A 12,848-nucleotide genomic window follows, 5' to 3' on the forward strand; every position below is an offset into this window, starting at 1 on the left:
GAATATCTTACATTAAAATAGTACAGTCCCCCCCTCCCCCCTCAGTTCAATTACTAAAAACCAGGAGAGGGTTACTAGCAGTTTCAAAATTGCCTAATTATCCAGTGCAATCCAATCTACGTCTTCAGAACAGTCTCTGTGGTGGCAATAGTTCCTTTCTTCATTGGGGGATTAAATTGGTTCACGTGCTCTGAATAACCTAATCACTGCTGCCAATACAGTAACAAATGAAGGGAAAAACCTGCCTTATGAGCTAGAAAAATATTTACAGGCCACACTACTCCAGCAAGAAGCCTTTTAGAGCTATTTCATAGTATCAGGCAGAACATAAAGCAAAATCAAATATCTATACCTAAAATAAAAAGCTCACGACAACAATTAGGTTACTAAGATACCTTTACTCGAGCCTATGATGAAATTTTCAAGAAAGATGGCTTGGGGGGGAAATGAAGCCCAAACACCTAATGCTAAAATACTGAGCAGATAAACAAAGAGCATAGGAGACATGCACAACACAGTGTAATCATTACCAAAAAACAAGGCAGCAAAATCAGCCAGAAATATTAGAGAATGAAAACTATCACACTAATGTCGTAATTACTAAAACATTAAAAACATATTCATTCCTTTTTGTTAATTAATTTAAAGGTTTCCTAGTCTGCATTATTCTATTTAATGAAGCCAACAGCAAAACAACCCTAAAATTTGCTGGCACTAGCTACCCAAATCCAACATGAATTTTAATATTAAATACACAGATCTATTTGTTAAGCAGAAGTGAACTAGCACAGTTTGTTCTGACAATATTAGAAACTAAGTAACCCTTAATTCAAAACAAGTATTTCACAATTTAAAAACAGCCATCTATGACAATCCACTAAGCAGAATTCAACAAATAGGCCTCAGAAAATGATGCTCCTAAATGGTTAGTCTTTAGATCAGCAATCCTACAATAAACAGGCCCTGGGCACATACCGTCAGGGTTTTTGGGATACATTTCTTTCATTAATCTCCGATATTAGCGGCAGCAGCATCACTCACTCTTCCGTTCCTTTCCTCCTAAAATACATTCCCCAGGAGTCCTTTCAATGCAATTTTATCAGCATTTCCAGGAGGTCTCTCAGCCACATCCCTACGCACAGAGGCAGCGGCAATCTCTGCATTTGTAACAATCCATGGCTGCAAAGGAGGGTGGCAGGCACAGCGACTGTACCATAACCAAAATGCTGAGTTCTCTTCTCTCCTGCAGCACACGTACACACAGCCCGCGTCAGTGCCCGCCGCTCACAACAGCAACCACAATGATGACACAAAATCTACAGAAAAAGCATGCATTACTCACTGGGTTTTATTCTTTAGCCTCTTCAGCATGTAATTCTTTACAATGTAGTAGGTATGAAATGAAACATTTTCTCTTTATTCCACAGATGCCGCTGTGTGAATACCATTAGACACCAAGGACAATAGGCAGGATCAGCTCGAACATTAAGAGCAAATATTTAATGGAAGACTGGTTACTCCCGTCTCTCCCTTTCACATCTCTGCCTCATGTATCCAGGCACGGGTGGTACTGGCTCCCTTGAGAGGCTGTAGCTAGCAGCTGAGGCACAACTAAAACATGGCATGGATGTCAAGGAGCTGATGTCACCAAAACAAGTATTTCTCTGATAAACCCGGCAATTCCGTTAGGGAAGTCCTACAAATCGATGGAAATTGTTCAGCTGGACGTGCTGCGTTACACAATGCACTGCAGCACCAAGAGTGATAAATCAGATCAAGATCTGTCAGCATAAATAAGCAGAGACTTCAATAACTAAGTTATAAAACTGCCAATCAGCTGCTGGGATGCACACGCGCTATCAGGAGCGCTGGCACTTCGGGGCACAGGACAGAACACACCAGACACCTCTGAAACAACCTTGTTTCATTCAATTCTGAAAGAACAGCTCATCTACTGAAAAAGTAAAAGTTAAATGCAAGACTGGTCTAAAAGTCTGCCATCTTTATCAGGAAACACTGAGCAAGCACCCAAGGCTCCAGTCCAGCAGATGCTGGGAACGCCTCCGAGAGGTCACATTCAGTGTCTGGGAAGGGATGGGAGATGTTTCAGCCGTGCTGTCACCTCAGCCACACAGCAGCACTGCCAGCACAGGTTAGCTCAGGGAAAAGGGGCTGTTTGTACACACAGCTGTGCACTTACACTGGGAGCTGGGGCTGGCTCCAACAAAAAGCACAGAAATGCAGGTGCAAAGGAATACAGAGACAATACAAGTGCAGATCCTGGAGACTGCGTATTTTGTCTCAGACAGCACCACATCAATATAAGAACAAAGGTTCTTCAAGCACAGAAATAACTTTCCTTAAGTCATGCAAAAAGAATTGAAATATTAGTTATGTGGTTTATTTCATTAATGGATTACAGGCTTTTATTTCAAGCTTTGCTGGCTGGTACAATCTCAAGACCATATCAATTTAACAAAGGTGAGGATAGATAGCAACTCTACCATTAAATTTCAACATGAATGCAAACCCTTCAGTCTGTATTCCTCCACTCTTCTTCCAAAGTATTATTGTTCTGAAGGAGCTGGAAAGAAAAATCCTACAATCCTACAGAAATACAGATTTGCACTTCAGAAGATCACAAACTATTGGAAAGAGCCACTCCATGACCTAACATGGACACATCTGAGCAATAGATTGGAAATGCAATTATTTCACAATTGAATAGTTTTATTTAAAAACTCCATTTCAAACTGTCTGTAGTTCTGCAACAAACCAGCAATCCACACTTGCTAATTTAAGTAGAAGCTCATTTTGGATAGACCAACTAGTTCACTGTTTATTTGTCTCTGGAAAAAACCTGAGGCAAACTCATAAGCTCCTTTATAGTGCAAACATGATGCTCCAGAAAACATACACATGTTACATAATAGTCTCACTTTTAAAAGGATTTTCTATGAACATAACTACAGCGATAAAGACACAAAATAAGAATTTGAAATATGATTAATATTTTCTGAAGCAAGGACAATGTTTCAATCCTGACAAAATAAACAGTCCCTTAAATAAACTGTCTCACCAATACCAGTAACACTTCCATACAGTCCAAGTGCAGTGCAGATGTTTGTTGTGGGCCTTTGGCTAACAAGCAACAGTACTGAATGTATTAGTCTATGCTAAGTTACCATTTAAATACAATCTAACAGCCCTACTGCAAAAAATAGTTATACCTAGGCCACAAGACCCAATTTCCATGCAGACCCCACAGATGCAGAGAGGTAATGTGCATCAAATTAATTCATGAAACCATGAGAAACCTGACCAGAGATCCCTTATCAAGCACACCCAACTAAACAGGCTTTTTAAACAATCTGAGTGTGATTCAACGTGACCTGTAAACCATATAGGGAGAAATACCCTACAGACACAATAACCAGGTCATCTGAGCCACACTCAGCTGTGCTTTCTGTAGTTCATCTCGTGGCTTGAGAGAACTAAAACTTCTAACAAATTAACACAAAGAACTTTCCTACTAGAATATCTACCCTTTTAATGAGTTCATTAAATTAAATGTCTCAGGGATAATTTTTTTAACTCTTCTAATCAGAGTAGAAGACAGTCTTTATCTGTTGTCCTTGTTCAGCAAATTACAGAAAATAATGTTGCACATTTACTTTTTTTTTCTTCCCTTTCTAAAAGACAATTTTAATAACCTAGTCAACACAAAAGCTTACCTGGGTTTCACATTTAACCTTTCATCTACTGTAGTTTAAATGTAGAAAATCATATTTGAACTTTAACTGTTTGGTATTTGTTTCACCTCTCTCCATCTTCATAGAAGTTCTCAATAGAGCAATTACCAGTATATTAGTATTATTTCTCTGATTAAAAATATTATTCACAACTATTATCACTGCACTACTCATCTTTAGCCAGTCTGTGTCAGTGTAAATCCTGATCAACTTTTCTCCTAGTATGCATTACTTGCTTTTATCAGCAATTAATTTTATCTCCTCTTATATTTCTCAAAGAGAAGAGCAAAGGTCCTTCAAATTCTTCAGTCAGGTTTTCTTTATACTCCTGTGAGCAGCCAAGCATCATCTGGTACCTTTGGCACCCAATTATTCCCATTCTTTTCCTTAACATTTACCAAGATATGAACTAATGTCCTGATGCCATCCCTCTGTAATGAAAACTGACTATACAGCTATTTAATCCTTTTATCCCTGTGCAGTTCAGGCCATTGAAATACACGTAAACCATATCAATTATGTGTCCTTCCTCTGGGGGGTTTATCTACCTCTCACAGGATTATTTTTATAGAGATTAATAACCTTTTTATTAAAATGGCTGTATCTCCCTCTTCAGTACATCATTTCTTTTCCCTGAAACTTACAAAGCCAAAAGAACCACAAAAAAAGCAAAGGCCTACGTTCAAATATGCATCTAAAATCCTGTTGTCTCTTCCTCCCAATATATCAACTACAAAAACCAGCATTAATCCTCAGAAACATTAAAACACTGCTACAACATTGATTTATGCAATGTCTCTGTTGACAAAATGTAAAATATTTTGCATTCTTTTAAGAAAAAAAACCCAGATATACATATATGTAGCACCAGATTATGAAAATCTTTTAATTTATTTCTTTTCCATGTAACCAAAAAGAAATTTAGCTAGAATTTGATAACATTTTAGTACTCACGATCTTCTCCTGGACAAGGCATGCCGGGTTTCTCTGGAGTACTTGGGAAAACTAAAACAAAAACATTAGATTTTTAAGATAAAAGATTCTCAGTAGTACTTTTTCCTTGATTCTTGAATATCTTTACACACAGACAGTTTTTGGAAGCCTTTAAATAATTCTACATGAGAAATGATGCAATCAAAATTTGGTTCCAGACTGGCAGGAGCTTATACTGGAGCAAAGCATTAACAAATCTGTGCAGTGCAGAACTCAAAGCCTCCTGCACAGTTTCATCTCTGGGCTCCAGTTCCTTCTTCAGCATCAAACTACAGGGCAGCAGCTACACAAAGAAGGATACTTGACAGGCAAGGGAGTCACTCCAACCTCACACTTAAGCAGCTGTTGGGATTATCAGGCACACAGGGGTTCCTGAACTGTGCAATACTTGCCATGAATAATCAGCCCTTCGCCTCTGTTCTGACAATACAAACGGAAGGCTTCCTCCAGCTCCATCTGAGATGAGATGGTACAGGGGTCACCTAACAAAAAAAAGCAACACACAGGCAAGTTTACCACTGAAGAATTCAGTGGAGAATTTCAACTAGTAAAAAAATGTACCAGCTTCAAGTATTGCCTTTCTTTCAACCTCTTGATATTAAGTGGGCATTTTGATCAAAGCCAAAATGGAGCAACACAATTATTCCTTCCAATTTTACCAAAATTGAGTAGACAGAACTATCCTATAGGATAACAAAAAAATAAAAGTGAATAGACATGCTTAAAGATCCCCCCATTTTCTTGTTGTCTGCTTGCAGTCACATTATCAGCATTACCTTGGAAGGGTTATTTTTGTTAAAACTGGATAATTAATCCATAAATCCACTTAACCAGACACACACAGAGTACAGTACGTCACAATGTACTGAGAGCATGCAAAGAAGCAAGGGTGTCACTCTGAACCCTGTCCCTTTGTGGAACAGCCACCTTCCTGCAGCACACCTTGGGTGACACGTGACCTTATGATATCCAGGCCAAGTGATGACACCAGTGTCAAGCCACGTATTAAACTTTAATTTCTTATTTTCAAAAAACGTTCTTCTTTTGTAAAATGATGAATCCAGGGCCCAGCTATCCCTCTTTGAAGGCCACTGCTCTTGATGACTTATAAATGCAGCAATAATACAACATGAAAGACAAAAGAACTATTTGTACTGCAAATCAACAATCCATATTCCTAATAAGTTTATGGGATTTTATCATGAGTGAGCTATTCATAGTTCAAATCTTGTCAAAAACAAAGATACACTATAAAAGCCCAACAGAAAATCTATTTTCTTCCTCTGTTGGTACGTTTTGTTTATTCATTAAGCCATCGGCAATTGTTTGCTTTTAGTTAGTTCAAAGAGAACATCTGTTTGTGCAATCAGTCAAATGAACTTAAATTCCATGTGGCAGTAAGTGGAAACACTCATATGCAGAAATAGGATAACTCACAAAACCCAGGAGGATTGAGGACAGCCAACACAGCAGATTGGCTGAAACTTAACAGCTCAGACCCAGGAATCAGAAAAAGGTTGTACAGGTATGCATTTAACCAACACTAGAGGAAAATAGTTACTAGAATGGAGAATAAATAAATTTGTTGGTTTAGTTTAAGTAAGCTTCAAAAAGCCAATGCAACAGACAGCCCAACCAAGAAACACTTAACAGGACTTGTGCCTTAGAATCCTCCAACTCAAAACTCATGGGGTTTTCTTCTTCCTTGCAATAATCTTCCTTTATTAGCAGGCATGCAGTTCAACCTGCTAAGCACCAGCAATGTAATTATCTTCCATGTCCTTCTGATCAGGTTACTTTTTATTACACCACCATTAAACTGAGGTTGGTACAGTTGCCTCTGTCCTTCTTGGTATTCAAAAGATAGAAAGTAAAATTTAAAAATCTTAATACTACTCCTTGGTGTCTTAAAAAGGGCTGAGTCTTCTTTGACTACCAGCTACCTCCTTCCAAGGTCATTACTTTGAAATTCCATTCATTCAAACAACACTATCAGCTAAGAGAGCTATTAGAAAAACCAAAACACACCATTACAAATATTGGCCAAACCAGCTTAGTATTTGCCCACCTTTCTGTATTCAGTTCTAGTTCTGCAGGCCATGGCTTTGACATGCTGCAGAGGGGTTGTACAAAGCCTCATTTCTACAGAAGTGAATTCAAGTGCTACTGCAACCAACCCTGATGTCTTGAGTCTCATTTCTCCAAGCTTCCTGCTCTATGACAGTTCTGTAGCCAGGTACTTAGAAACAGAAAAACTCCACAGTGTGACATTTGTTTATACAATTTCCTCAATGCCCCTTCTCTGTACCACAGTGAACAACAAATCCTAAGAAGTATTTTAGTCCAATACCTTCATCATCAATCCACTTGAGAGTAATTGGTTGTTCCTGTTGCAAGTTACACATCTCATGCACTTCGTCACAAAGTTCAGCATAGCTCATTGATGCATCCAAATTTGTTATCAGGATGTCCCTGCAGAAGATGAAAACATCAGGTTTGCTCAGAAAACACCTGCATATTCCATGCATATACTTGGTTCCATCTATGGACACAAAGCTGCAGAATCATACAGAATGAGCACTCCTCATAGAAAATGCTCCCACTGTACCAGCAGGATTACATGTCACAGTGCTTAAGTTAAATACTTCAGTATGGAGGAAATAAATGTGTTAATTACCCATCTTTAATGCATGTTTACTTGGGTGAGCCAAGCTCCCTTATTATAATTATCAGTGTTTGAAGCGTTGTTAAAAAACAAACCAGAAGCTTTCATAATAATTGTTTTTTATCCAGGTACTTCTTCCATCAGAAGATAAATAAAATCTCAATTATTGGAAAATCCTTTTAAACTGTAGGCTTTTCCTCACATCCTCTCTATTGTTAGAGATGAGGCTTTGATTGGGTGAATTCTTAAAAGATGTAATTACAGGAAAATTCAGATAAAAATCTTACTCAAACTCTGCATCTTGCACTCTACCTTTGTAGTGTTTAGAGAACATGACCCCAATACTGAACTCGCTATGTAAACTATACATTATCTCAGAAATTTGTGACAATAACTTTTGATATAATGAGAGTCCACAAGTCCCATCAAAGCAGGTCAAATATTGAAGAAAGGAAAAAATATTACACAAAACAAAATCTGATAATACAAACAAGAATTTCTACTATTTAAAAAGTATTTTTCAAATAACTGACTCTGGGAAATCAACTAATAAACAAGTGCAAAAGGAAACAGGAGATGAACTTAAGTCATTTCACTACCTTCAAAACCTTCCAGAGGACAATTAGAAAACAGTTTTGTAGTTAATGGCTACTGGCATGTATAATTCTTTCCCCTCGTAGTTTAACCCAGCAAACGTATCAGGAGTTGTCCAACATGACTGAGATAATTTTCCTATTTCCATACTGTGGGACAACTCATTTTAGATAAAATGTTATACAACATATTCTGCCTACTTGTGTTTTTCAGCCAGCAGTTGAATCCTACTACACTAAAATAAGAAACCTGAATTCTACAACTTACATTTTAAATTATATGCGTTAATGCATTCTCATTTTGCCTTTGCTGAGAAAAATTATTATAAGCAAAGCTCTAAAACAATCATCTTAAAGAACTGTACTGTTTCAAATTCAGATTAAAAGCACTGCTACCTGTTCAAGTGTATCTTCAATCTACACTTCGTAAAGCTCTCAAAGAACAGCAACTTAATAATTCTTCTTAACAGCAAAAGAAATAGATATGCTACCTGCTAACCTGTAAATCCATATCATCCACAACACTGAGAGCTGCCAGGTGAGGTTGAGTTTAAGAACATTTCCCTGTCAAAGAAGTCATGTTTTATGCATTTATGAACCTAAGAGACCAAACTGGTTCTCACAGCAATGTTTGAGGGCTGGTGCAATGCCTTGCCCCAAGACAAGGTCACCAACAAACACAGCTCATTATTTAATGCAGTGCCACCATGAGCCACTCATGAAATCAAGCAGCTGTAGATCTGTGGGAACCATGGCCAGTCACGCTTTCACAAGTATCTACATAATACTCAAGGACTGAAAATACACTGTAAGACAACATTCTAACTATGTACACTACAAACTCCAAATACAGCCAGCAGCTACTAATCAACCTTGAACTGTTAAAATTATTATAACAGACGTCATTCTACAGGTAAATGAACGAACTTCATAGCCATGATGTCCACGTTCCTTTGAGATTTACTGTATTTAATCTTAACATCTCTGCAGCCACATCAGGCAATCAGGGCACAGGGAAGTGAAAGCCATTCCTTGTTTAACACTAAATAATCCCACAGGATGCTTTTTAAAAAATATTTGAAACTGGACACTACAAAGTAATATGAAGAGCTAATGACCAGTAAGTTCTGTATGAGCAGCTACAGCAAGAAAAGTCATTCCCATTGACAGATCAAACATGCCACCACTTAGAACCGAGATAACACACAGCAAACCAGGCTGCACCACTGCTCTGTTTCAGTAATTTCAAGTAACCAGGTACAAACTAGAGAGGCAACTTGTGTAATTCTTGTTTCATTATTGCAGTTACTTAGTTTTCTTTTGTAATCTATCTGGCAGTTCTTTCTACTGTGCTATGTTAGGAACTCTGTCACGCCCAGAAACAGAAATACCTGAGATACTCAGCCTCCAGAGATACACTCACACGTTTCAAACTTCCTCATGCTCAGATTTCTAACTGAGATTTCAATATGGCATCTGTACTATTATTTTAATTTTAGCAGCTACTTGAACAAGTTTGTCCCTAATTCTGAAGTTGCCCAGCATCAATGATTTCCTGAAGTCTGTCAAACTTGTTCAAAAGCTGAGCGTAGTACTGCAATGGAGATACCGAGATGATCAGTTATAGAGGCTATAACACCAAAAAGAGTCAGTTTTAACTCACACAATTTGATCAGCAGAACAAAAACAAAATCCATAGAGCGTGGAACTCTTGTTTGTAAATTGACTTCCACAGACTTCACAGCTAATGCAAAAGACTGAATGTAGTGTTGCAGGAAAAACTACAGTAGTTTATTGTAAAACATGGTAATAATTACTTGACTTCTAACATTGACACAATTATTATCACCTTCCCCAATTCTGCACAGACAAGTTCCACAGACACACTCCTTTCACTTTATATCAGCACTACCTACCAGCAAAGCACCCCAAATTATTTACACCCAGTTCTACTGGTGTTTATAGTGCCTTCCCTTAAATAGCTGAGGCAGCTCTCCTGCTGCATTACCACATTAATTCAATTGCTCTAGAATTCTAAACTCAGGACCTCAAACTACACGGCATTGATAAGTAGATGAGTTTAAAAAGAAAGCATTTTGTTTTCAATAAAATTTGTGAAGTGACTTTCGTAACTACATTCAAAACAGCATTTTTCTACACCATAATGTAAGAACAATCACAGTAGTAGCTACATTTACTTATTTAGCAGTAAAACTTCAGAAGAGATCACTCAAGTCACTTTTTAAATGCCAACAACTTCAGTCTAAATACTTCCAATCGAGTTTAAGGATCTACTTGGGCCAAATATTTAACTCCTCAAATGCCTTAAACTCAGGCCTTAAAGGAAGACAGGAGAGACCAAAGCAACCTTATTTTACAAGGTCCTCAGAGTGGCAAACCAATTAGATTAAACATACCTGAAAATTCAGATTTCATGTTGCTGCAATAAAACCTTCCTGTTTCTACTGACAACTGAGTGAAGTCATAAAGGACCATGACATTTTGATTACAGACAGGATAAAATGTAATAACTGCATCTGGATGCAGGGGATGGATCTAGACCTGGCTGTGACCATGGGAATCAATAATCCATCAACCCATAGTAACTGTCGGTTGTCAGTTATGCACATTTTCTCCCCTTTTGAGAAAAGCATAAATTAACTCTTCTTCTTGATCAGCTTTCTGCAGGAGTCTGATGGGTATTTTAATAGCTCAGAAGTTTACCTGCCTGATCTGACATTAATTACAAATCCACCAAAGCCCTGGTCACTCTATCACTAGGTCAGACCATAAACTCCTGCTCAATATGCTTCAAAAATAGACAGGTCACAACACAGAGGAAAGGACACACTCACTTACCCACTGTAGTGTGTTTTTACTCTGATGAAGTCTTTGTTCAGATCAATTTTTGAGCCCATTCTGCTAGGCATGGTCTGTATTTAGCAGCTAAATAAAATTAGAAGTATGCAGAAATAAGCTGATTCAAGACAGATAACAGATTCCGAAGTGAAGAGTTTCACATGTGAAATGCGTTTCTGCTCCAGATGATTCTCAATCCAGCTGCCTCAATAAAAAAAAACAGAATATTGATGAATATACACACACTGCTAAACAAATGAGTTGTGTCAAATTTTAGAAAGACAAATAGCTTTACATGGAACAGCAAAAAATCAATAGGAAAATGTGTAAGACCATTGACCTGCACAGAAACTAAATAAGATTGGTTAAAAATACCCTGTCCAATTTAGCTTTACAGAAATATCCCAAGCATTTGAGAATGTTTTCTTAAAAAAATCATCCAACAGCTCCCTCTTGGCTGAAAATACTCCACAGAAGTTTTTACTTATTCATCAACACAGCATCTTACTCCTTTCTCCCAAAGAATCGAGTAACTAAAAACAGTTTTTATGTATATAAAACACTAAAGTCAATTACTATCGGTTACACATTTACCCAAGAGAAGCAGAAGAGGAACTCCACGAGGCAATTTAGCATACCTTTATGATTGGAGGCTGACAAACATCCTGTTTATTCCGAATTACCACCTCACATATGAATGCGTGTATCCAGACACCTCCCTAACCCCGCTGTCCGGGCAAGCCGGACCACAAGTACCGGGGCAGCGGAGACCCCAGAACTCTCGACCCGACCCTTCCGGGGGGCTCAGGGGAACACGCGGCCCCTCCGGCCCACCCGGGGTCCCCCCTCAGTCCCGGCCTGCGCGGAGCGGCCGGGACGCGACACCGTCACTCGGGACGAGGTGGCGCCGGCACTTCCCCGGACGGAGCGGGCTCTGCCCAGCCTCCCCACCGGGACCGCCCGGACTCCTTACCTGCTCCGACCGCGGCCTCACTCCACACAGCGGGGCCCCGCGGCGACCAGGGGCCGCTCTCTGCACTGTGCTCGGCTACACCTCCGCGGCCTCAAGTTGCTCAAAGTCCCGCAAGGAAGTTTCGCAGCGGACTTTGCCTCGCTGCCGGCGGTGCCCTGGCGGGGAGCGGCGACGGCAGGCGGCGGCAGAGCCGCGGTGTCCCTCAGGTACCCCCTCAAGTCCCGCCTCAGGTGCCCCTGGCGCCCCTCAGCCGCTGTCCCGGCTCAGCGCCCCGCGCCCGCGGCAACATGGCGGCCTGAGGGCGGAAGCCGCAGCCAATGGGGAGCCAATCCGCACCCGGATCCCGCCCACCCGCCGCCAATCGCAGCGCGGAAACCGTTACCTGGGAGCCGGAGCGTCCCGGCCAACCAGAGCGAGCGGGGGGGCGGCGGGGAACACCTGCAGCCAATGGGAGCGCGGCGCTGCGGGGAGGGGCGGCTGAGGGAGCCGGGAGGGGCGCAGGTGTGAGGGGACCGGGCTGAGGGGACCGTGCTGAGGGGACAGGTGTGAGGGGACAGGGGACGTGTAAGGGAGGACAGGTGTGAGGGGACAGGTGTGAGGGGATAGGGGACGTGTAAGGGAGGACAGGTGTGAGGGGATAGGGGACAGGTGTGAGGGGACAGGGGTGAGGGGATAGGGGACGTGTAAGGGAGGACAGGTGTGAGGGGATAGGGGACAGGTGTGAGGGGACAGGGGTGAGGGGATAGGGGACGTGTAAGGGAGGACAGGTGTGAGGGGACCGTGCTGAGGGGACCGGTGTGAGGGGATAGGGGACGTGTAAGGGAGGACAGGTGTGAGGGGACCGTGCTGAGGGGACCGTGCTGAGGGGACAGGTGTGAGGGGACCGTGCTGAGGGGACCGGGCTGAGGGGACAGGTGTGAGGGGATAGGGGTGAGGGGATAGGGGACAGGTGTGAGGGGATAGGGGACGTGTAAGGGAGGACAGGTGTGAGGGGACAGGTGTGAGGGGACAGG

General features: G+C 41.0%; 1 protein-coding gene across 2 annotated transcripts in view; it reads right to left on the bottom strand.

Annotated features, from left to right (window-relative positions):
• The window catches only part of PRKCZ (protein kinase C zeta), a 41,319-nt gene extending 29,196 nt beyond the window's left edge, over positions 1 to 12,123 (bottom strand). Inside the window, exons 1-5 of one of the 2 annotated variants that reach the window (XM_069035207.1) lie at positions 11,836 to 12,123; positions 10,863 to 11,063; positions 7,096 to 7,217; positions 5,138 to 5,227; positions 4,707 to 4,757 (exon numbers count right to left, since the gene is read on the bottom strand). In XM_069035207.1, the coding sequence (XP_068891308.1) occupies positions 4,707 to 4,757; positions 5,138 to 5,227; positions 7,096 to 7,217; positions 10,863 to 10,933 (334 nt within the window). In that variant the 5' untranslated portion in view covers positions 10,934 to 11,063; positions 11,836 to 12,123. Of the gene's footprint in view, positions 1 to 4,706; positions 4,758 to 5,137; positions 5,228 to 7,095; positions 7,218 to 10,862; positions 11,068 to 11,835 lie in introns of both variants that reach the window. The other variant, XM_069035206.1, reaches the window with a different exon arrangement.
• Between the last annotated feature and the right edge of the window lie 725 nt (positions 12,124 to 12,848).

Source organism: Aphelocoma coerulescens, chromosome 21 (assembly GCF_041296385.1).
Source record: "Aphelocoma coerulescens isolate FSJ_1873_10779 chromosome 21, UR_Acoe_1.0, whole genome shotgun sequence".
Classification (NCBI taxonomy): Eukaryota; Metazoa; Chordata; class Aves; order Passeriformes; family Corvidae; genus Aphelocoma; species Aphelocoma coerulescens.